General features: G+C 49.3%; 2 protein-coding genes across 6 annotated transcripts in view; one reads left to right on the top strand and one right to left on the bottom strand.

Annotated features, from left to right (window-relative positions):
* PLOD3 (procollagen-lysine,2-oxoglutarate 5-dioxygenase 3) overlaps window positions 1-11,759 on the top strand; it is a 34,139-nt gene extending 22,380 nt beyond the window's left edge. Inside the window, exons 6-19 of the mRNA XM_083471145.1 lie at window positions 393-456; window positions 1,004-1,101; window positions 1,515-1,616; window positions 2,141-2,272; window positions 3,469-3,590; window positions 3,703-3,807; window positions 3,932-4,057; window positions 5,307-5,448; window positions 6,742-6,855; window positions 7,368-7,433; window positions 7,530-7,634; window positions 9,351-9,497; window positions 9,852-9,977; window positions 11,012-11,759. Coding sequence (XP_083327271.1) covers window positions 393-456; window positions 1,004-1,101; window positions 1,515-1,616; window positions 2,141-2,272; window positions 3,469-3,590; window positions 3,703-3,807; window positions 3,932-4,057; window positions 5,307-5,448; window positions 6,742-6,855; window positions 7,368-7,433; window positions 7,530-7,634; window positions 9,351-9,497; window positions 9,852-9,977; window positions 11,012-11,167 — 1,605 coding nt within the window. The 3' untranslated portion in view covers window positions 11,168-11,759. The remainder of the gene's footprint in view (window positions 1-392; window positions 457-1,003; window positions 1,102-1,514; window positions 1,617-2,140; window positions 2,273-3,468; window positions 3,591-3,702; window positions 3,808-3,931; window positions 4,058-5,306; window positions 5,449-6,741; window positions 6,856-7,367; window positions 7,434-7,529; window positions 7,635-9,350; window positions 9,498-9,851; window positions 9,978-11,011) is intronic.
* A 2,686-nt stretch (window positions 11,760-14,445) lies between these two features.
* ARHGEF15 (Rho guanine nucleotide exchange factor 15) overlaps window positions 14,446-20,982 on the bottom strand; it is a 60,931-nt gene continuing 54,394 nt past the window's right edge. For all 5 annotated transcript variants that reach the window (XM_083471119.1, XM_083471121.1, XM_083471120.1 and 2 more), the window contains exons 12-16: window positions 20,798-20,952; window positions 19,478-19,642; window positions 19,108-19,193; window positions 17,496-17,600; window positions 14,446-16,534 (exon numbers count right to left, since the gene is read on the bottom strand). In XM_083471119.1, the coding sequence (XP_083327245.1) occupies window positions 16,347-16,534; window positions 17,496-17,600; window positions 19,108-19,193; window positions 19,478-19,642; window positions 20,798-20,952 (699 nt within the window). In that variant the 3' untranslated portion in view covers window positions 14,446-16,346. The remainder of the gene's footprint in view (window positions 16,535-17,495; window positions 17,601-19,107; window positions 19,194-19,477; window positions 19,643-20,797; window positions 20,953-20,982) is intronic.

Here is a 20,982-nt window from a genome sequence, read left to right as displayed (position 1 = left end):
GGCAGCTTCCAACAAAGTATTAAAATACAGTGGTCTGTTAAACATTAAAATCTTCCCTAAACAGGGCTGTGTTCAGATGTCTTCTAAAAGTCTGGTAGTTGTTCTTCTCTTTGACATCTGGTGGGAGGGAGTTCCACAGGGTGGGTGAGAGTGAGTGACTGGCTCAAGGTGAGTCTCATGGCTGACTGGGGATTGAACCCTGTTTCTCCCAGGTCCTAGTCTGATACTGCAAGCACAGTGAATTTATAAATAGATAGGACATATAAATCCTTGCTGGATTTGTGTTCATAGTGGCATTCTATGGGTGCTTTGTCATTGTAGCGTTTTGATGGAAGATTATGATTATGTAAGGGGAGGCTTCTGTTCTAACCTCCTCCTTCCTGTCTCCCTAGGAGAAACATAAGATCACGCTGGATCATAAGTCAAAAATCTTCCAGAACTTGAATGGTGCCATCGGTGAGTGGTTGATATTTTCTGTAGCAGTGTTCCGGTTGTCTATGAGTGAAAAGATCAGTAGGGCAGCCAGAACCGTACATTTACAGCACCGTGATACCACCTTAAACAGTCGCGGTTTCCCCCAAAGGATTCTGGGAGATGTAGTTTGCTAAGGGTGCTACTTGGAGGCCCCTATTCCAGAGCTACAATTCCCAGAATTCCCTGGGAAGAGGGCTTGATTGTAGCTCTGTGAGGGGAATAGGGGTCTGCTCAGCATCCTTAACAAACTGCATATCCCAGAATGCTTTTTGGGGGGGGAAAGCTATGACTTTAAAGTGGTATCGTGATGCTTTAAAATGTGGTACATTCCCATTTAAATGCATGGTGCGAATGCTGCCTCTCCCCCTGATCTGCATGTTTGAAACTTCATAGTCACGAGGCAAGCTGCAGATCGCAATAATTCCCACTGTGTGGTGGACATTTCTGCAAGGGGAAACATGGTGTTTGGTTTGGGAAGCAGAGATTTGGTTTGTCCCATACTCTTTATTCCATCCTCCTTGCTTAACAGACGAGGTAGTTCTGAAATTTGAACGGACCCGAGTGCGCGCCCGGAACGTCGCTTACGACACCTTTCCTGTTGTCATCCATGGCAATGGGCCTACCAAGGTATTTGAACTGTTCCTCTCCTGGCCATGCGCCTTGGTCGAAGAAGACCTTATTCCTTGGGGCTGGGAGTCTGCGGCCAGCTTGCTGAAGCTAAGCAGGTCCGTGCCTGGTCCGTGCCTGGATGGGAGACCCCACTTAGGCCAACGGACAGAAGAAAAGCGGGATAAAAGCACAAATAAACAATATGGATGCCGCATTTCAATTTGCCTCTGGGCTTTGTAGCCAAACCAGTCTTGAAACATTGTCCGATATCTGGGAAGGGAAGCAGGCTCCCAAGCTTACATTACTCATGGTGGCAAAACCCACAAAGAAGAATTCAGGTTGGGGGGTGTTTGGGGGCAACTGTCCTCTATTTTTTCCCCTCCCCTCATCTTGCTGACTGGTGTTCTTGCCTTCTCCTTCCATTCCTGCAGCTGCAGCTGAACTATCTGGGAAACTACATCCCCAACACCTGGACCTATGAGGGGGGCTGCGAAGTTTGTGACGAAGGCCTCTTGGATCTGTCAGGCTTACCGGTGAGTCGGATGATGAATCGGGATGCAGAAGAGTCAGCTGTGAGGCTGGAGGCGGGGGAAGGTGTTGAGGGAGCGGCAAGGCCAGCCCAAGACATTTTTTGGCCGCCTGAGGCAAAGGACAAAATGGCTTCCCTCTTGCTCCTCATACAGAAGCGAACTGAGCTGCTGTCGATGAGATGATGCCCTCCTCTATATCTGGGGGTGGTAGGTCTACTTGGAGGCAGGAAGCAAAGCCTAGGGGCACACACACCCTCCATTGCTTCTTTTGCCTGAGGCAACTGCCTCACCTTAGAATCATAGAATCATAGAGTTGGAATAGACCACAAGGGCCATCGAGTCCAACCCCCTGCCAAGCAGGAAACACCATCAGAGCACTCCTGACATATGGCTGTCAAGCCTCTGCTTAAAGACCTCCAAAGAAGGAGACTCCACCTTGCTGGTCCCTGCAAGAGGAAGTGTTTGAGAGTGGGCTTCTGGAGGTTCATATTTGAGCTCACCTTTCCTGTTCCCTCTCCTTTTTGCAGGAAGAATCGTATCCACGTGTGCTTCTGGGTGTGTTCATCGAGCAGCCCACACCCTTTCTGCCTCAGTTTCTTCAGCGTCTCTTGACCTTGAATTATCCGTACTCTCATCTCCAGCTCTTCATCCACAATCACGTGAGTTGTGTACACACACACACACACACCCTGCAAAGGTGAGGTATTTTGTGCTGTCCCTAATTGTAGGCTAATCCTCATTTTACATCTAAAGCTCAGGTCTAATTAGACCATCAGATAAACAGCATGGGGGGGGGTGGAGAGCTGTCATAGCTTCTTAAAGGACTTGGGACCCATGGCACAAATTTGCATATGCTGATTTGCATGTGATGCCCTAATTATTTATTTTATTTGCTTTGTAAAATTTATATGCTCCTTGACTGTAAAAAAAAAGAACACCTCAAAGTAGTTTACAAAATGATAAAATTATCACTAAGGAAAATTAACAACAATATCTTAAGTCATTTGAAGAGTTAAAATACTGATACGTATCAGTGCCTCCAGGCAAATTAATAAGCTAGGTAACTGGTGGCTCTGAACTAGACATTTAAAGCACTATGATACCAACTTTAACAATTACGGCTTCCCTCAAAGCATACTGGGAACTGTAGTTTGCTATGAACACTGAGAATTGCTAGGAGACCCCTATTTCCTTTGCCGAGCTACATTTCCCAGATTGAATATATAAAAAAATTAAAAAATTGTCCAGAGCACCTTAGAGACCAACTAAGTTTGTTCTTGGTATAAGCTTCCGTGTGCATGCACACGAAAGCTTATACCAAGAACAAACTTAGTTGGTCTCTAAGATGCTACAGGACAATTTATTATTATTATTATTATTATTATTATTATTATTATTATTATTATTATTATTATTATTATTAATGTATTTCTACTGCATCAGACCAACACTGCTACCTACCTGAATCTGTTTCCCAGACTGGTTTGACAATCCTTCTTCCCGGGGAACTCTGGGAATTGTAGTTCTGAGAGGCGAACGAGAGGTCACCTCACAGCTCTCAGCTCCCTCAACAAACCACACTTTCCCAGGATGCTTTGTGAGAAGCCAGGAGTGTCTAAAGTGGTAGAATAGAGCTTTAAATGTATGGCACTGATGTGACATGTTTGTTGGGGTTCGTGGATTTTTTGAACCCAGGCATTCTGAGGTTCCTCTGCATCTGTGGCATTTTGATCTCCTGTTCTGGCCTGGATGTAAAGGCGCAGGAACTATCTGCTTTGTCAGAATGTGGCAACGCCAGGGAGACTCGGCTTCCCTGCTAGGGAGGCTCATTTAACATGTCCCAACGTTTTGCCAGGAGGTGTATCATGAGCCGCACATCGAAGCCGAGTGGGAGCAGCTTCGTGGGGCCTTTGAGAGCATCAAGCTTGTCGGTCCAGAGGAGGAGCTGAGCCAAGGGGAGGCGAGAGACATGGCTATGTAAGTAAAAGCAAAGGAAGGCAGTAAAAGTCCGTAGTTAAACTGTGGAATTTTCTCCCGTAAGAATAGAAATGTTCTCAACCCGTTCTGACAATTTCTTCGTGTGCAACAGGGACCTCTGCCGCCAAGACCCCACCTGTGACTACTACTTTAGCCTGGATGCTGACGTGGTCGTGGCAAACCCGGATATCTTGCAGATATTGATCCAGGAGAACAAGTAAGCAATGCTTCCCTTTCCCTCCTCTGGAGCCTTTTATAAAACCATTTGTACAGCATTTCTCCTGCCCCCCATCTCCCCATCAACGACTTCTCTTTTGCTTCTTTCCCCCTCCACGATCCAGGAAGGTAATCGCTCCGATGATGTCACGCCACGGCAAGCTTTGGTCCAACTTCTGGGGGGCCCTGAGCCCCGATGAATATTACGCGCGCTCAGAGGACTACGTGGAATTGGTCCAGGGCAAGAGGATGTGAGTCGTGGTCAGAACCGGGTGGGAAGAAGAATTATTATTAGCGTTTATTTATTAAATTTATACACTGCTCTTCATCTGAAGATCTTGGAGCAGTATTAATATAGGAGGGTTCTGCTTCGCTCCCAAAATTTTCATTCGTATATTTAAAGCTTTTGGTCTTTAAGCTGAGAGGTTGGGACCCCGTGCTGAGTCACAGCCTGAGATAAGGTGGGTCACAACAGCGGCACAGCCAAAATACAGATATGTACCCGAAAAAAGTTATGAAGGGCCCCAAACAGCATGTGGATGGGCCAAAGGTGGGCTATCTACGGGACCTCCTCTCCAGGTATGCCCCGCAAAGGACCTTAAGGTCCATGAACAACCATAGTTTAGAGATCCCGGGCCCTAAGGAAGTCAGACTATCCCCCGCCAGGGCCAGGGCCTCTTCAGTGATGGCTCCGACCTGGTGGAATGCTCTGCCCCATGAGACTAGGGCCCTTCAGGACTTAACCTCCTTCCGTCGGGCCTGTAAGACAGAGCTATTCCGCATGGCCTTTAATTTGAATTCAGCCTGATCTTTTATTTCCCTTCTCTTCCCTCCCCCTCCCCTTTTATGAACATTGCCCGTTCTGAGACCCCACAGCTAATTCTCCCCTGACCTCCTCGCTGGCCCAAGTAGGACCAATTCAGCCAGCTAGCCCTGGGGATTATCTAATGCTTATTTCCCCTAAATTGATTTTTGATTTTTGATTTTTATTGTTATTCATGTTTTTATACTGTATTTTATGCTGCTTTTATAATTAAGTGTTTTAAATTTGTTGTTAGCCACCCTGAGCCTGGTTTTTGAACCAGGAAGGGCGGGGTATAAATAAAATATTATTATTATTATTATTATTATTATTATTATTATTATTATTATTATATTGGCCTGATCCAGCAGGCTCTTCTTGTGCCCAGCTCTTCAGCAAAAAAGTTCCCTGTGCGGCTTACTTGCAGTTCATTTAAACAAGGCAGTTCCTGTCCACAGGCTTACAGTGACATGACACAAAAGGAAAGAAGGGACAGGAGGGAAGAGGAATTTTCTTTTTCATAGTTGCATAACTTATGTAAGTTACATAGATCTGCCAGCAAAACAAATAGTTTTGGGAAGAAGGCGAACTGCGGTGGAAGGGAATCTGCCACATGCGACGACTAGAGGGCAGAATAGAAAACGATGGCCGCTTACCTTCTTACTGAGAATTCTCCTCTCCCTCTTCTCTTCCTACAGCGGAGTGTGGAACGTCCCCTACATCTCTCAGGCCTATTTGCTGCGAGGGGAAACTCTGCGCCAGGAGCTGCCCCAGCGCAACGTCTTCACCTTGGATGACACGGACCCAGACATGGCCTTTTGCAAGACTGTGCGGGAGAAGGTAAGGAACTTTTTGCCTCCCAGACATCCCATGAATCAAGATCTCCCCAGACTCTGCACTTCTGAAAGCTGTGTTCTGTCTCTTCCAGTGATGGTGCAAACCCGACATGTTTTCCTGGGTTTGCATAAATTTATTCTACACCTAGCACTTTTGAGGAAAGTCAAAAGATTAACAGAAGCTCTGTCCTACTTTGGAGAGTTTCACTGCTGGTTCGCTGTCCTGGCTTTCAGTTCTGTCTGCCCAATCTTAAAGGCTAGAAACCTCTTAAAAAAAACCAAAACCAAAAACCACCACCTAAGGTTCTCTACAAGGGGCGCTGTGGGTTAAACCACAGAGCCTAGGACTTGCCGGTCAGAAGGTTGGCGGTTCGAATCCCCGCGAAGGGGTGACCTCCCATTGTTTGGTCCCTCGGTCCTGCCAACCTAGCAGTTTGAAAGCACGTCAAAGTGCAAGTAGATAAATAGGTACGGCTCCGGCGGGAAGGTAAACGGTGCTTCCGTGTGCTGCTCTGGTTCGCCAGAAGCGGCTTAGTTATGCTGGCCACATGACCCGGAAGGTGTACGCCGGCTCCCTCAGCCAATAAAGCGAGATGAGCACCGCAACCCCAGAGTCGGCCACAACTGGACCTAATGATCAGGGCTCCCTTTACCTTTTAAGGTTCTCTACACCGTGAGTGATGTTCTCAATAGCAAAATTCTGTGATTTTGCAGAACACATATAACCATAGAATTACCGTATTTTTTGCTCCATAAGATGCACTTTTTTCCTCCTAAAAAGTAAGGGGAAATGTCTGTGCGTCTTATGGAGTGAATGTGTGGTCGATCGCTGGCTCCCTTTCTGGCTCCGCCCCCTTGCCCAGGCCTCCATTGTTGAATGTTCTGCAGGCGGAGGGTGTTTGTTTCCCCAGCGACATGTGACTGGCTGATTAGATTATCTGTCTGGAAACTTTCCTTTCCTAAAGAAGCTGCAGAGCTGTGAGTTGAACCCCATAAAAACAGGATTTTTTTCCCTTTGCAAAGTTAGCTCAACAACTTTGAGCTGATCCTCAAAAAAGGGACTTTTCCCCTTTGCAAAAAAAGCTGCACAACTGTGAGCTGATTCTGCCCCAAAACGGGGCTTTCCCCCTTTCCTCCTCTAAAAATTAGGTGCGTCTTATGGAGCGAGAAATACGGTATATGGGGTTTGGGGGAGCACTTCTGTGGCCTCCCAGGATGCATGTATTTGGGGGTGGACGGTAGGTGTGGTAACTTTTTTCTACTTATCCAAATTTTAACTGTCTATTCCCTCCCCCAGGGCATCTTCCTTCACATCAGTAACCGGGACGAGTTTGGGCGCCTCATTTCCACCGCCAGATACAACATATCCCACCTATATCCTGACCTCAGGCAGATCTCTGAGAATCCCCTGGTGAGAAGCAGTCCATTTTCCTGCCTTCCGTAATTCCTCAATGCACTGGGGTGTGATGACTCCCCTCCCGCTACCCATCTTCCCACAAGTTTGAGGGGGGGGCCCTAACCAAACGCCATCTTGTGGCCACTCTCCCCCCCCCCCCCGGAGCTTCACACTTACCTAAAAAAATACCACAATGTCTTGATTTGGCGTTCTCCTAGGATTGTGGGAAATCGTAAATGGCTTCTGCCCAACTGAGGTCTGCCCTTTTAGTATCCCTGAAGTGATGTCGTGCTGGTGTACAGTGGGAAATAAAAATGGCAGCCCCCCAAACCGGCCACACGGTGCTTAGCGGATCTGAGTGCCAGTTAAGAGCCCAGTGTCTCTGCTGCTATATGCTGGGTTATTATTTTTTTAGCATTTCTTTGCAGCCATGAGGTCTAGGAACTTGCTCCTTGTCATTTGGGGAAATCCAAGATGTACTCCCTGGATCCCTTAATGTCTCTGTGCCCCCCTCTCCTTTGGTTCAGGATTGGCAGGAGAAATATATCCATGAGAATTACACTCAGGTGTTGGAGGCAGACTATTACGAGCAGGTAAGCATCTCTCGGTTGCCATGCCTTTGCATCGTGCATCTCGTGTCTCGGAAACTCTCCTTTCTCTCTCACACCAACCCTTCTCCCCTTTTGCAGCCCTGCCCTGACGTTTACTGGTTCCCCGTGTTCACCGACCAGATGTGTGATGAGCTGGTGGAAGAGGCAGAAAACTTTGGCCAGTGGTCCGGAGGGAAGCATGAGGTGGGAGCCCTCCCTTCTTCTTTGTGCCTAACATAAAGAAGAGCTTTGCTGGTTCAGGCCAGAGGCTCATCTAGCCTTGACACTTTTTCTTATTCTCACAGAGGCCAAGCACATGCACCCTGCAGTTTCCAGCTGCTGGTATTGAGAGGTTGTAGGGATGCATGTGACGCTGTGGTCTAAACCACTGAGCGTCTTGGGCTTGCCAATCAGAAGGTTGGCGGTTCGAATCCCCACAACAGAGTGACCTCCCGTGGCTCTGTCCCAGCTCCTGCCAACCTAGCAGTTCGAAAGCACGCCAGTGCAAGTAGATAAATAGGTACCACTGTGGTGGGAAGATAAATGGTGTTTCCGTGCGCTCTGGTTTCTGTCACAGTGTTTTGTTGCGCCAGAAGCGGTTTAGTCATGCTAGCCACATGACCTGGAAAACTCTCTGTGGACAAACGCCAGCTCCCTTGGCCTGAAAGCGAGATGAGCGCCAAAACCCCATAGTTGACTTTGACTGGACTTAACCATCCAGGGGTCCTTTTCATTTATTATTTATTATTATTATTCAGAGGTGTACTGCCTCCAAGGTGGAAGGCGGAGAACACAGCTATCTTGGCCTAGCAGCTGTTGATAACCTTATGCTCCCTGAATTTCTCTATACAGTCATACCTCGGGTTGAATATGCTTCAGGTTGAGCATTTTCATGTTTTCTCCGCGGTGACCCGGAAGTAACGGAGCGCATTATTTCTGGGTTTCACCGCTTGTGCATGCGCAGATGCTCAAAATGATGTCGCGTGCATGCGCGGAAGCGGCAAATTGCGATCCACGCATGCTCAGATGCGGTTTGCGTTCGCTTCAGGATGCGAACGGGGTTCCGGAACAGATCCCGTTCGCATCCAGATGTACCACTGTAATCTTATGTTAAAGCCATCTAAGTTTTGGTGACGCCATCAGCTACACCTTGTGAGAGCACAGTCCATAATTTAACTGTACACTCCATGAAGAAGTTACTGCCTTTTTCCTCTGTCCTGATTCTACCAACTTTCAGATTCCCTGGAACATCCCCAGGCTCTGCTTGCGTGCTCCCCGTCATGGGCATCTGCTTGGCCACTGTGAGAACAGGATGCTGGACTAAATCGGTCCTTGACTTGATCCAGCAGGTCTTTCCTTATGTTCCTTATCCTTGAATTCTAGTACAGTGGTACCTCGGGTTACATACACTTCAGGTTACATACGCTTCAGGTTACAGACTCCGCTAACCCAGAAATATTACCTCAGCTTAAGAACTTTGCTTCAGGATAAGAACAGAAATCGGGTGGGGGAGGTGCAGTGGCAGCAGGAGGCCCCATTAGCTAAAGTGGTGCTTCAGGTTAAGAACAGTTTCAGGTTAAGAACGGACCTCCGGAACGAATTAAGTACTTAACCCGAGGTACCACTGTATTAAGAGAAAGGGAGAAAAGCATCTTCCTATCCACTTTTTCAGCATATTCAGTATATTCTTTCATATACCTTTACTTGCTAAATTTGGCAGAAGGGACCGTACACTCCCAGGAGAGGTTTCAGCTTGCAATTTTGGGCAAGGGGAGGCAAATGTGGCTTGCGACATCCTTAATCGTTGTTATTGTTTTATTATAAGATTATCGTAGAATCTTAGAAAAGGCAGTGGCGGAACTTGCCAGTATGCTGCTGGTTTCTCAGTACCATTTGCCTCGGCGATTTTGACTCCCCCAGGATTCCCGGCTGGCTGGTGGCTATGAGAATGTCCCAACCGTTGATATCCACATGAACCAGATTGGTTTTGAGAAGGAATGGCTGCAGTTCCTGCAGGATTACATCGCTCCGGTCACAGAAAAGCTCTATCCCGGCTACTACACTAAGGTATCGGCTCCTGGGGTTTGTGGGGGTGGGGGAGCATCCTGCCTGCCTGATGAAGCATCACAGATGAGGGGTTGGGAAAAGGGTCGCTGCGAAGAGCCCAAGTGGGGAGATGAATAGGAAACTGTTCTGAGCTTTGGAAGGAAGCAGAGGGGGGAGGAGCATAATCAGACCATCTCCAGTTTCATGCAAGCTTCAAGTTTTCTCTCACATCTGGTGGCTATTTATAAGCCTGGGCACGGCAGCAAAGTCTGGCAATTCCTGAATTATTTCCACTATTATTTTGGGGGAGTGTGTGTATGTGCGCAGTTTGCCATTCTCCTGCAAGACAATGCTTGACTCACTGCCGTTCTGCAGGCACGAGCGATCATGAATTTCATGGTCCGCTACCGCCCGGATGAGCAGCCCTCGCTACGGCCGCATCACGATTCCTCCACTTTCACCATCAACGTTGCACTGAACCACAAAGGGATCGACTACGAGGTGAGCACCCCCTAGAGGGCGGGAGTTGGAGCAGGGTTGTGTGTGTGTGTGTGTGTGTGTGTGTGTGTGTGTGTGTGTGTACAGGTAAAGGTACAGGTGGTGCTGCGGTCTAAACCACTGAGCCTCTGGGTCTTGCTGATCAGAAGGTCAGCGGTTTGAATCCCTGCGATGGGGTGAGCTCCTGTTGCTCTGTCCCAGCTCTTGCCGAACTAGCAGATCAAAAGGACACCAGTGCAAGTAGATAAAAAGGTATTGCTGTGGTGGGAAGGTAAACGGCGTTTCCATGTGCTCTGGTTTCCGTCACAGAGTCCCGTTGTGACAGAAGCAGTTTAGTCATGCTGACCACATGACCTGGAAAGCTGTCTTCAGACAAACGTCGGCTCCCTTGGCCTGAAAGCGAGATGAGCTCCACAACTCCATAGTCGCCTTTGACTGGACTTAACCGTTCAGGGGTCCTTTACCTTAACCTTAAATGGTAAAAGGACCCTGACCATTAGGTCCAGCCGCGGACGACTCTGGGGTTGCTGTGGTCATCTCACTTTACTGGCTGAGGGAGCTGCCGTACAGCTTCCGGGTCATGTGGCATGAATAAGCCGCTTCTGGCGAACCAGAGCAGCGCACGGAAATGCAGTTTACCTTCCTGCCGGAGCAGTACCTATTTATCTACTTGCACTTTGACGTGCTTTCGAACTGCTAGGTTGGCAGGAGCTGGGACCAAGCAACAGGAGCTCACCCCGTCGTGGGGATTCGAACTGCCGACCTTCTGATCAGCAAGCCCTAGGCTCTGTGGTTTAGACGACAGTGCCATCCGCGTCCCTTTACCATAACCTTACACAGGTATAAATACTGTACTTTTGTTGGCTAAAAAATGCGAACACTGCATGTTCATAGTTCAAGTGCACAGTCTGTACTTATAACTGCTGAGCTGTGCAAATCAGCAATTGTACACCCTTTTACACAAGCACACACGAGCCTCAAACACAGTTTGTGACGTACTTTTCCTCTCTCTTTCTCCTCTCCCCACCCCCCTGAAGGGAGGCGGCTGCCGATTTATCCGCTACAACTGCAAAGTGGAATCCCCCCGCAAGGGATGGACCTTGCTGCATCCTGGACGCCTCACCCACTACCACGAAGGACTGCCCACCACCCGTGGGACCCGCTACATCATGGTCTCGTTTGTGGACCCCTAACACCAGCTCCACCCCCCTGGTCCTGGGGCAGTGAGTGGGCCGTGGTGGTCAACACACTGGCAGGAAGAGACTTGTGGGGGGGCAGACGCAGGCGGGTCCATCTCTCCGGCTCGGCTGCTGCCTTCCTTGGTGCCTTTGAAAATGGAGGGAAACAAATAACTCTACGTCCGGTGCTGATGGATACAGTCCTTGCCTGGCACTGAACTTTGGGTCACTACTAGTGCTGGGAGCAGCCACTGCTGCCTTGTGGCGTTCCACCAACCTCCCCCCCACCCCATAATATGTGGGTTGAAGATGACAGGTTGTCTCTAACAAAATGTCGCCTGTTCAGGATGTGTTTTCAGTGCCTCCCTCTCTCAGCATGGCCCAGCCAACTGGAGATACAGTTGTTTTAGCAGTAGCACAATCACTCTCTAAACATTTTTTAGTCCCTTGCTCAAATCAAGGCACCTCTGGGGTTTTTCCCTACAAATATATGTACTGCTGCTGTTGTTTTTGCCCCAGGTCTTCACTCTTTCCCTCCACCCACCTTTTGTATGAGTGTCTTTGTTACACCGAAGCTGCATTTTGTGAAAGAATGCCTCTGAGCAACTGCAGAGTGTTTTTCATCTATAATTCCCAACCGCACGCGGTTGAGGATCTAAGTGGAAGGTGTTTCTTAGTTTCATTGCACCACTTTTTTAAAAAAAAGAGGCAGGGGGAGGATGAAGAAAAAAATCTCTCTTCCTATAGGCACAGGGTAAAATCAGTATTAAGGGAGAAGTAAGTTAATGAGAGGTAACCTATTACCGTATTTTTCATCCTATAGGGCGCACCGGCCCATAGGACACACCTCGTTTTTTTGGGGGGGGGGGAAATGAATAAAAAAAATTTATTCCCCCCCTTGCCGCGGCTGCCGCCCCAAGCCTTGCGCACACCTGCCCGAAGCACGGGGCACCCTCCGGAGGGCTCCGCGTGCTTCGGGCGACAGGCTGCCGCCCCAAGCCTTGCGCGCTCGGCGGGACCTCCTGCCGGGCTTGCAAGGCTTGCGGATAGCTTCCTGAAGCCTGGAGAGCGAGAGGGGTCGGTGCGCACCAATGCCTCTCGCTCTCCGGGCTTCAGCGAAAGCCTGCATTCGCCCCATAGGACGCACACACATTTCCCCTTCATTTTTGGAGGGGGAAAAGTGCGTCCTATGGGGCGAAAAATACGGTAATTCCCACGGAAGGGAAAAGGGGCTTGTCTATACATTTCAAGTTTACCTATATTATACATTTAAAGCTGGTTATAGCACTTGAAAAGTCATGCTCCCCCAAAGAGTCCTGGGGGGCCATAGTTTGCTGAGGGTGCTGGGAATTGTAGCTCTGGAGGCAAACTACAGTTCCCAGGATTCATTGGTGGAAGCCCTTGTGCTTTAAATATATGGTGTGGTCTTCCTCCCTGCACACAGCTACAGTTCCCAGGTAGTTTAACAATCAGTCCCTCTTCCTAGTGAACTCCGGAAATCGGGGCTCTCTGTGTGTGTCTCCCAACAACTCTCAGCACCCTTAACAAACTATAGTTCCTAGCTTTCTTTTGTGAGGGGGAGCCACGGTTTTAAAAAGTGGTATAAGAGTGCTGTAAATGTTTGGTGTGGATTGTGGCCTAACCTCGAGGTGGAACAGCAACAGAGGAGAGCTTGCCTTATGCAGCAGCAGGGGTCCCTTTTATGCTTGATTTTTGAAGTATTTTAAACACTGTGATCAAGGCACCACCTACTCAGACACACACACACACCGCTCTCGGGGCATCTGCAAAGTGTGACTAATGTCTTTTTAGCAGTATGTGGAAAACGTGGTTGGTTGGGGGCAGGAGGGAGGAATGTTTTTTCCATTTGTCAGCATGCCTAAGCCAGGAGCTCCCCTCCCCTGGGGTGAAGAGGGAAAGGCCTGGCTGGCACTTGTGAGACAGGGGCCTTGCGTAATCTCCCATAATCCTGTGGGCTTTTCTTTTTGGCCCTCAGCCTAGTCTGGCTGGTAGGGTGGACATGCGTCGGCTGCTTCCTGTACAAAGCGTGCATTAAGTTATTGGCGTGGCTGTTCCACAGAACACCAAATAAATCTACCTTTTATACTAGACTCTTTTCTGTCCGCAGATTTGAGGGGAGAGGCGATCCCTTGCTTTAAGGGAAGCGCTTTGGCCTAAGATCTCTCAGTCAAATGTGTGAGAAAGACACTCTTGAGCGTTGGGGCCTAAGGAACCATTTCCTTGTGAAGATCTGAGGCAGCCTTCTGTCAAGTCCAACTGCTGGTCTATATAACCTGGAAATGTCCACTCCGAATTGTAACCAGAGGCACACCCTTCCTCCCCACTGGCTTGCTTTCAAAAGTGTCTGTGAACTGGATTCACTAGGGGTGCCCAACAGATATTTCTGGACTACAACAGGGGTGGGAGGGACCAGTGTGGCCCTCCAGGCACCTCTTAATTGGCCCCTGGAACAGTCCCCAGACTGCACACTCCTCACTGGTCCTGCTTTGCCCCAAATGTTTTTGCCTGGCCAGAACTCTGACAATGCTTTCTTCTTGGCTGGAAGATGTGGGAGTGTGTTTGGAAACTATGCCTGCATTAAAACAGCAAAAGTTATGCTCCATACACCCCCCTCCCGGCAAAGGAATGTGGCCCTCTTCTTCCCCTGCCCCCTGGATGACAGCTCTCATCAGCCTTGCCCACTTTAATAATGTGTTGGCCGGGGCTGATGGGAATTGCAGTCCGAGACGTCTGGCAGGCAGCAGGTTATCAAAAGCAGATTGCTCTAGCAGAATAGGCTTCCCTCATCTGGATGCCTGTTCCAGCTAGAAGGAGACCAGCCGGGCAACTCACACAGAGACACACTTGCCAACCTCCCGTTGAAAGCAACCGCTCCTGCTGCTGTGTTTCTGCACCTGGAGGCGATGAAAAATCCACTAGCACCCAATGCTGACATTGCAGAATGGCCCCCTCTCTCGGGACAGGCTGATTGAGCCTTGTCCTTTTCCAGACTAGTGGATCCAAAATAGCAGGTCCTCCCCCCGTTTGTCTGGAAAGGGAGGGGGCTCAAGCTCAGAAAACTCTTTAAATGTAGGAAACAGCAAGCCTAAGGGTCAGAAGAGCCACTGGTACAGTAGTGGATACTTCAGGGCTGGCTAAGACAGTGTTCTCATCTCCCCATGTGGGTGGAGCATGGACATAGGAAAAACTAATGTCACCAGTATTTTAAAAGTATCTGCAAACACCAGAGAAGGAGCCGCTTGCAGGTAGAGAAAAAGCCCATTGCCACAATATTCTTCCATCTTCATTTTTTTTAAAAAAGCAATTCCGATAGAAAAACACAAAACAAAAACGAAAAGACAACAGTGCAGGCAAATATGGTACAGAATAAGTTAAACATCTTTTTCGTCCGCACCTCCTTGATGCTACCAGAGCTGGTGGGGGTGCAGAAATCTCCTCCTTTAGGATATAGGAGTTAAGAGGCTGTCATATATAATAAATAGAAGCCGGTCCGTGGCCACGTTTCCAGAGTGGAAGCAGCGAAGAAGATGCAAGAAAGGCCGAGGAAACTCTGGCAGGCTTGCAACATTGGCGGTAGGGAAATTCATTTAGAGGCGGGGGCGGGGGGGCAAGCAGATCAGACGCCAGCGCCAGAGAAGAAATGAGCGGCCGAGTCCTGAAAAGTGGGCAGAGCCAGGAGGCCCCAATCCCCTGCAAGGGCTAAAGGAGAAGCGGGGGCGCTAGTTGGCAAGGAGCATAGCCGCTGAGGTAGAGAGAGGGCCCTGAGGTGAAGAACAGCAGGGAGAGTCTCTGCAATATTAGCAGAGTTCGATGGCACCAAGAGGAAGGGATTCCCCACTTTTGCAAAAGGTAAATCCCAGGTTCCTAACATGGCCTGATAGGAAAAGGCATGGCCAACCCCGCAGTTAGGGCACCCTCAAGAGCCAGGGGTAGGGCGTGGGAAGCAGCATCAGGCCCACAAGGCCTTGGGGCAGGTTCTGGGTCGGTTTACCCACACGTGGACTTGACCCTCTGTATCCAGAGGAGGATGGGGGCTGTGTGCAAATCCTGCTCCAGGTTGCTGGCAAAGAAGGTGCTGTGTTCAGGCATCTGATTCTGGGAATGGGGCGGACTACACTTGCAACCCTGCTTTGAAATGGAGTGCCCACCTCCCACATTGTTAACAGGCGTTGGAAAATGGAGGCTCCAACTAGCTGCTCCTCTCTGTGTGAAAAAGGGACCCGGTCTTTGAAAGCACATAAATGTAACCCTCTGAGCGCAGGAGGTAAAGGTAAAGGGACCCCTGACCGTTAGGCCCAATCGTGGACGACTCTGGGGTTGCGGTGCTCATCTCGCTTTACTGGCTGATGTGGCCAGCTTCTGGTGAACCAGAGCAGCGCATGGAAACACCGTTTACCTTCCTGCCAGAGTGGTACCTATTTATCTACTTGCACTTCGTGCTTTCGAACTGCTAGGCTGGCAGGAGCAGGGACAGAGCAATGGGAGCTCACCCTGTCGCGGGGATTCGAACTTCCAACCTTCTGATTGGCAAGCCCTAGGCTCTGTTATTTAGACCACAGCGCCACCCGGGCAGACAGGAAAAAATAACCCCTTCGCTGACAAAATTTGTCATTGCGGGTGCCCCTGAATCATCTACCTCAATGCATCTGGCCTGGCAATGATGCCATGGGTGTGGGTGGGGCGATCTGGCTTTTTCCCATGCAGAATTGCTGGAGGCTGCCCACCTACCCACCCCTCCCTCTGGCTGAGTAAGTTGGCTGTCATCGCCCTGGGCATTAAGCTCCCCCACCAAGCAGGACAAGTGCTGAAGAGTTCGGTTGAGTTTGCAGTTGAACCAACCATAAGTGGCTCTGTGCACAGTGCAATGAAGCTGAAGTTGCTGACAGCACCGCCCTCTTCTGGCAAACAGCAGGCAAAGCAGGCAGGTTGGGTGGTGCGCCTCTGACGCCTCCGGTGGCCCGCTTGTGGCATTACAGTCGATGTCTGGCGAGAAGCATTGTGGGCATGTGCTATATATTGGTCTTCCTCCCCTCTAGCGCCACCTACTGCTGCCATCTTTGGCGCCCCCCTTTGTGGCAGTGCTTCTCCCGCCCTGAGCAGAGCAGACGTTGCTCTTAGTCTGAGCCCAGTATTGGGATAAACATCCTCGTTCTGTGGCTCTGTGCCCGCCGCCTCAGGCCGAACTGTACTTGCTCTTCGCGTGGCTGGTGCGCGTCAGCTGGAGCTGGCGGGCGGCCTGCAGGACGCGGTAGCGCTCGCGGAGGTTGCGCCGCCGCACATGCTCGTTCGTGATCTCCTGCACGTAGCGTGAGGGGAACCAGCCCTTCTTGCCGTCGGTCAGGCGGACGCCCTCATACCAGCCTACGAGAGGGGAGGGAAAGAGAAGGAGACCCGTCAGCCTCTCACTTCCTGCCCACCCCTTTCCTCGCCTTCAAAGCCACTGGGAGGGGGGTTCACCCAGGAGTTGGGTTTGAAGCTTCCAGAAGCTTCCAGAGCAGTCTTGCTGCTTTGCAAGAAGGGTGGGGTCAGAATGCAGCATATCAATAAAATGTGTGGGCCCTAGATTGCAGGGAGTGAGTGTGTGTCAAAAACTGAAGGAGGACCGCCTTGTAAGAACTTAAGAAGAGTTTTGATGGACTAGCCCAATGGTCCATATTGTCCAACATCTTGTTCTCTCAGATGCCCTGTGAAAAGGCCAGAAGATGGATCTGAGCACAGCCAAACGCTTCCCACCTGCGTTTTCCAGGAACTGGGATTCAGAACCATATGTTGCCTCTGGGTGCAAATTCCATAGTTTTAACTACCTTAAACATGGCATTAGTAAAGGTAAAGGGACCCCTGACCGTTAGGTCTAGTCGTGAACGACTCTGGGGTTGCGGCATTCATCTCGCTTTACTGGCCGAGGGAGCTGGCGTACAGCTTCCGGGTCATGTGGCCAGCATGACTAAGCTGCTTCTGGCGAACCAGAGCAGCGCACGGAAATGCCATTTACCTTTCCGCCAGAGCGGTACCTATTTATCTATTTGCACTTTGACGTGCTTTCAAACTGCTAGATTGGCAGGAGCAGGGACCGAGCAACGGGAGCTCACCCCATCGCGGGGATTCAAACTGCCGACCTTCTGATCGGCAAGTCCTAGGCTCTGTGGTTTAACCCACAGCGCCACCCGCATCCAGCTAAACATGGCAATTAATCTACCTAAATTACCTTAAACATGGCATACCTTCTGTGGTGAATACCTTCCCCCCTCCCCTTTATCTATCTGGGATAAGTGACACTTTTGCAGACTGATTCGACGCATTTCGATATTAAACACACACATACCCTCATTGGTTTTGCGTAGCACATTGACAATGTCCGTAGGCTCTAGGCTCAGTTCGTCGGCCTGGGCAGCAGAGTAGGTCTCAATGCACTGCACCTGAGGGCAGTCTGTGAGGAAAGAGGGAAGGAGGGAGGGTGAAAGAAGGAAAGAACGAAAAAGAGGCATTGGCATAGGGTACAGGGAGGTTTACAGATATAGGTGAAAATCATCTTCCTATAATTGAACACACAGTCATGGAGGAAGGAACACACACTTCCACAAGAATAGTTCCAGGGGGAGGCAAATTAAACACTGAGAGCAGGTTGGACACAGACCTGTTCCTCACAAAAAAATACAGTGGTGCCCCGCAAGACGAAAAACTCGCTAGACGAAAGAGTTTTCCGTTTTGGAGATGCTTCGCAAAACGAATCTCCTATGGGCTTGCTTCGCAAGACGAAAATGTCTTGCGAGTTCCTGCGGGGTTTTTTTTCCTCCCCCCCCCCCTTTTTCTAAGCCGCTAAGCCGCTTATCAGCTGATCCGATAAACCGCTAAAAGCCGCTAATAGCGCTAATAGCGCTAATCCGTCAATGGGCTTGCTTCGCAAGACGAAAAAACCGCTAGACAAAGAGAATCACAGAACGGATTCTTTTTGTCTTGCGAGGCACCACTGTAATGAGAATGGTACATTTTGCCTTGTATTGCAGGTTCTACAAACGCTAGAAACTTGCTCTCTTTTTCTTATTTAAAAACCAAGAAATGAACACTGGGAATCTGGGGGTTATGGTTCATGGCCAGGAAGGGGAAGAGGGTCCTGCCCTCAAAGAAATAACTTACTAGTTACCAGTAATTGAAGGGAACCGCAGCTCTAAGGTGAAGGCATCATTTTACATTGGTGAGCTTGTGCAGTTTACAATTGTGAGGCTTACACAGACCATGAAGAAAAACATTTCCTGTCACAGTTAGCTGCTGATCTATAATTTTAAATCTCGATGTGGTTTTCGTTATGTATGCTGTGTATAATTGCTGTAAACCGACTTGGTATTTTTTTTAAAAAATGAAATCGTGGTATTGAAGTATTTTTTATAAACAAATCCAAGAAAATCTGTGTACATGGGGGCTGACCACCATCCCCCTCCCAGCACCACCATCCTGATTCAAATCCTACCTCTGAAGCAGTTAGCACGTCGGGCTAAGTATACACTACATACCCTCCAAGCACATTCAAGGAACACTCTTTCCCCTCAAAGAATTCTGGGCCCTGTAGTTTACCCCTCACAGAGTTACAATCCCCAGCAAATCCTAACATACTACGACGCCCAGAATTCTTTGAGGGAATGAACGGGCTTTGAATGGACTCCAGAGGCATAGTGTGTACACAGCCTGGGAGACCCGAGTTCAAATTCTTGCATGGCAGTGAAGCTCAGGTGGTTGAAACTAGGCCAGACACCTTCTCTAAGCCTGACCTATCTCACAAGGTTGTCAAGAGGATAAAATTTGGGTGGGGGGGGGGGGACACACACACTCCTTGGAAGAAAGGTAGGATCTAAATGTAACAAGAAAGCAAATAAATTCTGCTAGCAGTAATGACAAGAGCGGATTTTAGGCAGTGTGTACATGAAACCAATGTGTCTCACCCCAGTCCTCATAGATGGTTTCCTGTTTGCCAACAGACTGGGATTCATGGCGAGGGAAAGCCCCCATCCAGCGGTGCATATCTGACCTGAAACCAAATGACAAATCCATGAAAAGCATCTTTCGCCATGGTGGGCTGGTTCTAGAAGAGATGAGGCAATTGCGGTCCTGCAAAAATGTTTTTTGGGAAAGTGATTTGATGCATCAGACCCATAGGGAAGCCCCTGGGCAGAGACTGCACGCAACGCAACGCCATGGTGTAAGAAACCACGGTTGAATCAACCATCGGTTTGCATTATGTACGAACCAGGACTTTAGCTAGTTGTCATTTTCTTCCCTAATCCCACGCCCAGCCTGATCTCTGCCACTCACTGTGTTGGGGCACGGCAGAGCCGGTCACTGTTCCGTCCTTGGTGGTTCTCCAGCAACGTCAGGTAGAAGCTGTTCTCCGCGCTGTGGCTTGTGGAGGATTCGCAGCAGCCCTGGGCCTGGACGAGAGAGCGGTGGGCATAATCCAGCACCACAAAGCGCTCTGAACTGCAGGAGAGGGTGAAGCAGAGGAGAAAACCAATAGCAGAGGGACTGCTAAGCCAAAATGTGTACATATAAGCCCTCTTTCTTTGCAGAAAACATCATCTTGAAAAATGGCTGCTATTCCTTCAGCAAAGTGGAATAAATAGACTGGTGTGTGCATTGCCATGTTCACACCCCACAAGCAGCCAACACTTGGGCAATCTCCACTCTTATTATTATTATTATTACTACAGTCAAACCTCGTTTGTCGAATGTAATCCGTTCCGGAAGACCGTTTGACTTCTGAAGTGGTCGACAACCAAAAACTGAAAGCAGAAGCCTCAATACAATAGGGTAGCACGTTCAGTAGCACATTCCCCTTCCGAAAATCATTCGAAAACCGAAGCATTTACTTCTGGGTTTTTGGCATTCAGGAACCGAGGTTTGACTTCACAGTGGTACCTCGGTTTAAGAACAGTCCTGTTTACGAACGATTCGGCTTACGAACTCTGCAAAACTGGAAGTAATCTCCCGGTTTGCAGACTTTACCTCGGTCTAAGAACGGAAGCCGAACGGTCAAAGGACACCAGGAGGCCTCATTAGGGAAAGCGCGCCTCGGTTTAAGAACGGTTTCGGTTTAAGAACGGACTTCTGGAACGGATTAAGTTCGTAAACCGAACTTCTTATTTTTAAAGTTTGTAGTCCTTGAGAATAAAGCAACAGGCTTGGAAAGCGGGCAACTGACTGAGACTTAAAATTTGTATAAATGTATCACAGGCTGCAGGCTTTCAGCTACCCGATTCTGCTTCTCTGCCCCATGAGTCACTTCTTAAGATCCCTTCCCTTCCCCATATTGACCCTGTCCAAAATTTGCATGCCCTTTCCTTTGTTGGGGGGCGAAGCACAACCTACTCAACCACTCCTTGCCAAGGAGAAAAAAATTCAGCGTGTTAGCTCAGCCTGGTCATGGGATTGAACCCATACAAGCCAAGAGTCGTAGGTCAGAGCATCTGACTTGCATGCAGAAGACCCCAGGGCTTAATCCCCAGCATCTCCAGGTAGGCTGGGAATAAGTCTCCTGTCTGAAACTCTGGAGAGCCCCTGCACATAATACCAAGGGAGATGGGGCAAGACTCTGGTTGACTCCGCTGTAAGGCAGCTCGCTGTTTTTCAGCTCACCTCTTCCGCTGGGTGATGAGCAGCAGGTCGTTGAAGAGGTACAAGTAAATGGGGACCAGTTTGGGCTTAGTGCCAAAGATGGTGCCCCGGTGAACCACCTCCAACAGCTCGCCCTGTTTCAGCAGCTGCCGGCTCTGGGAGATGATGGGAACTGCCTGGATCAAAGAGAAATCGAAGCAGAAATG

Source organism: Podarcis liolepis (assembly GCF_965112155.1).
Source record: "Podarcis liolepis genome assembly, chromosome: 13".
In the NCBI taxonomy this organism is placed as follows: Eukaryota; Metazoa; Chordata; class Lepidosauria; order Squamata; family Lacertidae; genus Podarcis; species Podarcis liolepis.
Note: the sequence above shows the minus strand (reverse complement) of the source record. Positions and strands in the feature narration are given on the sequence as shown.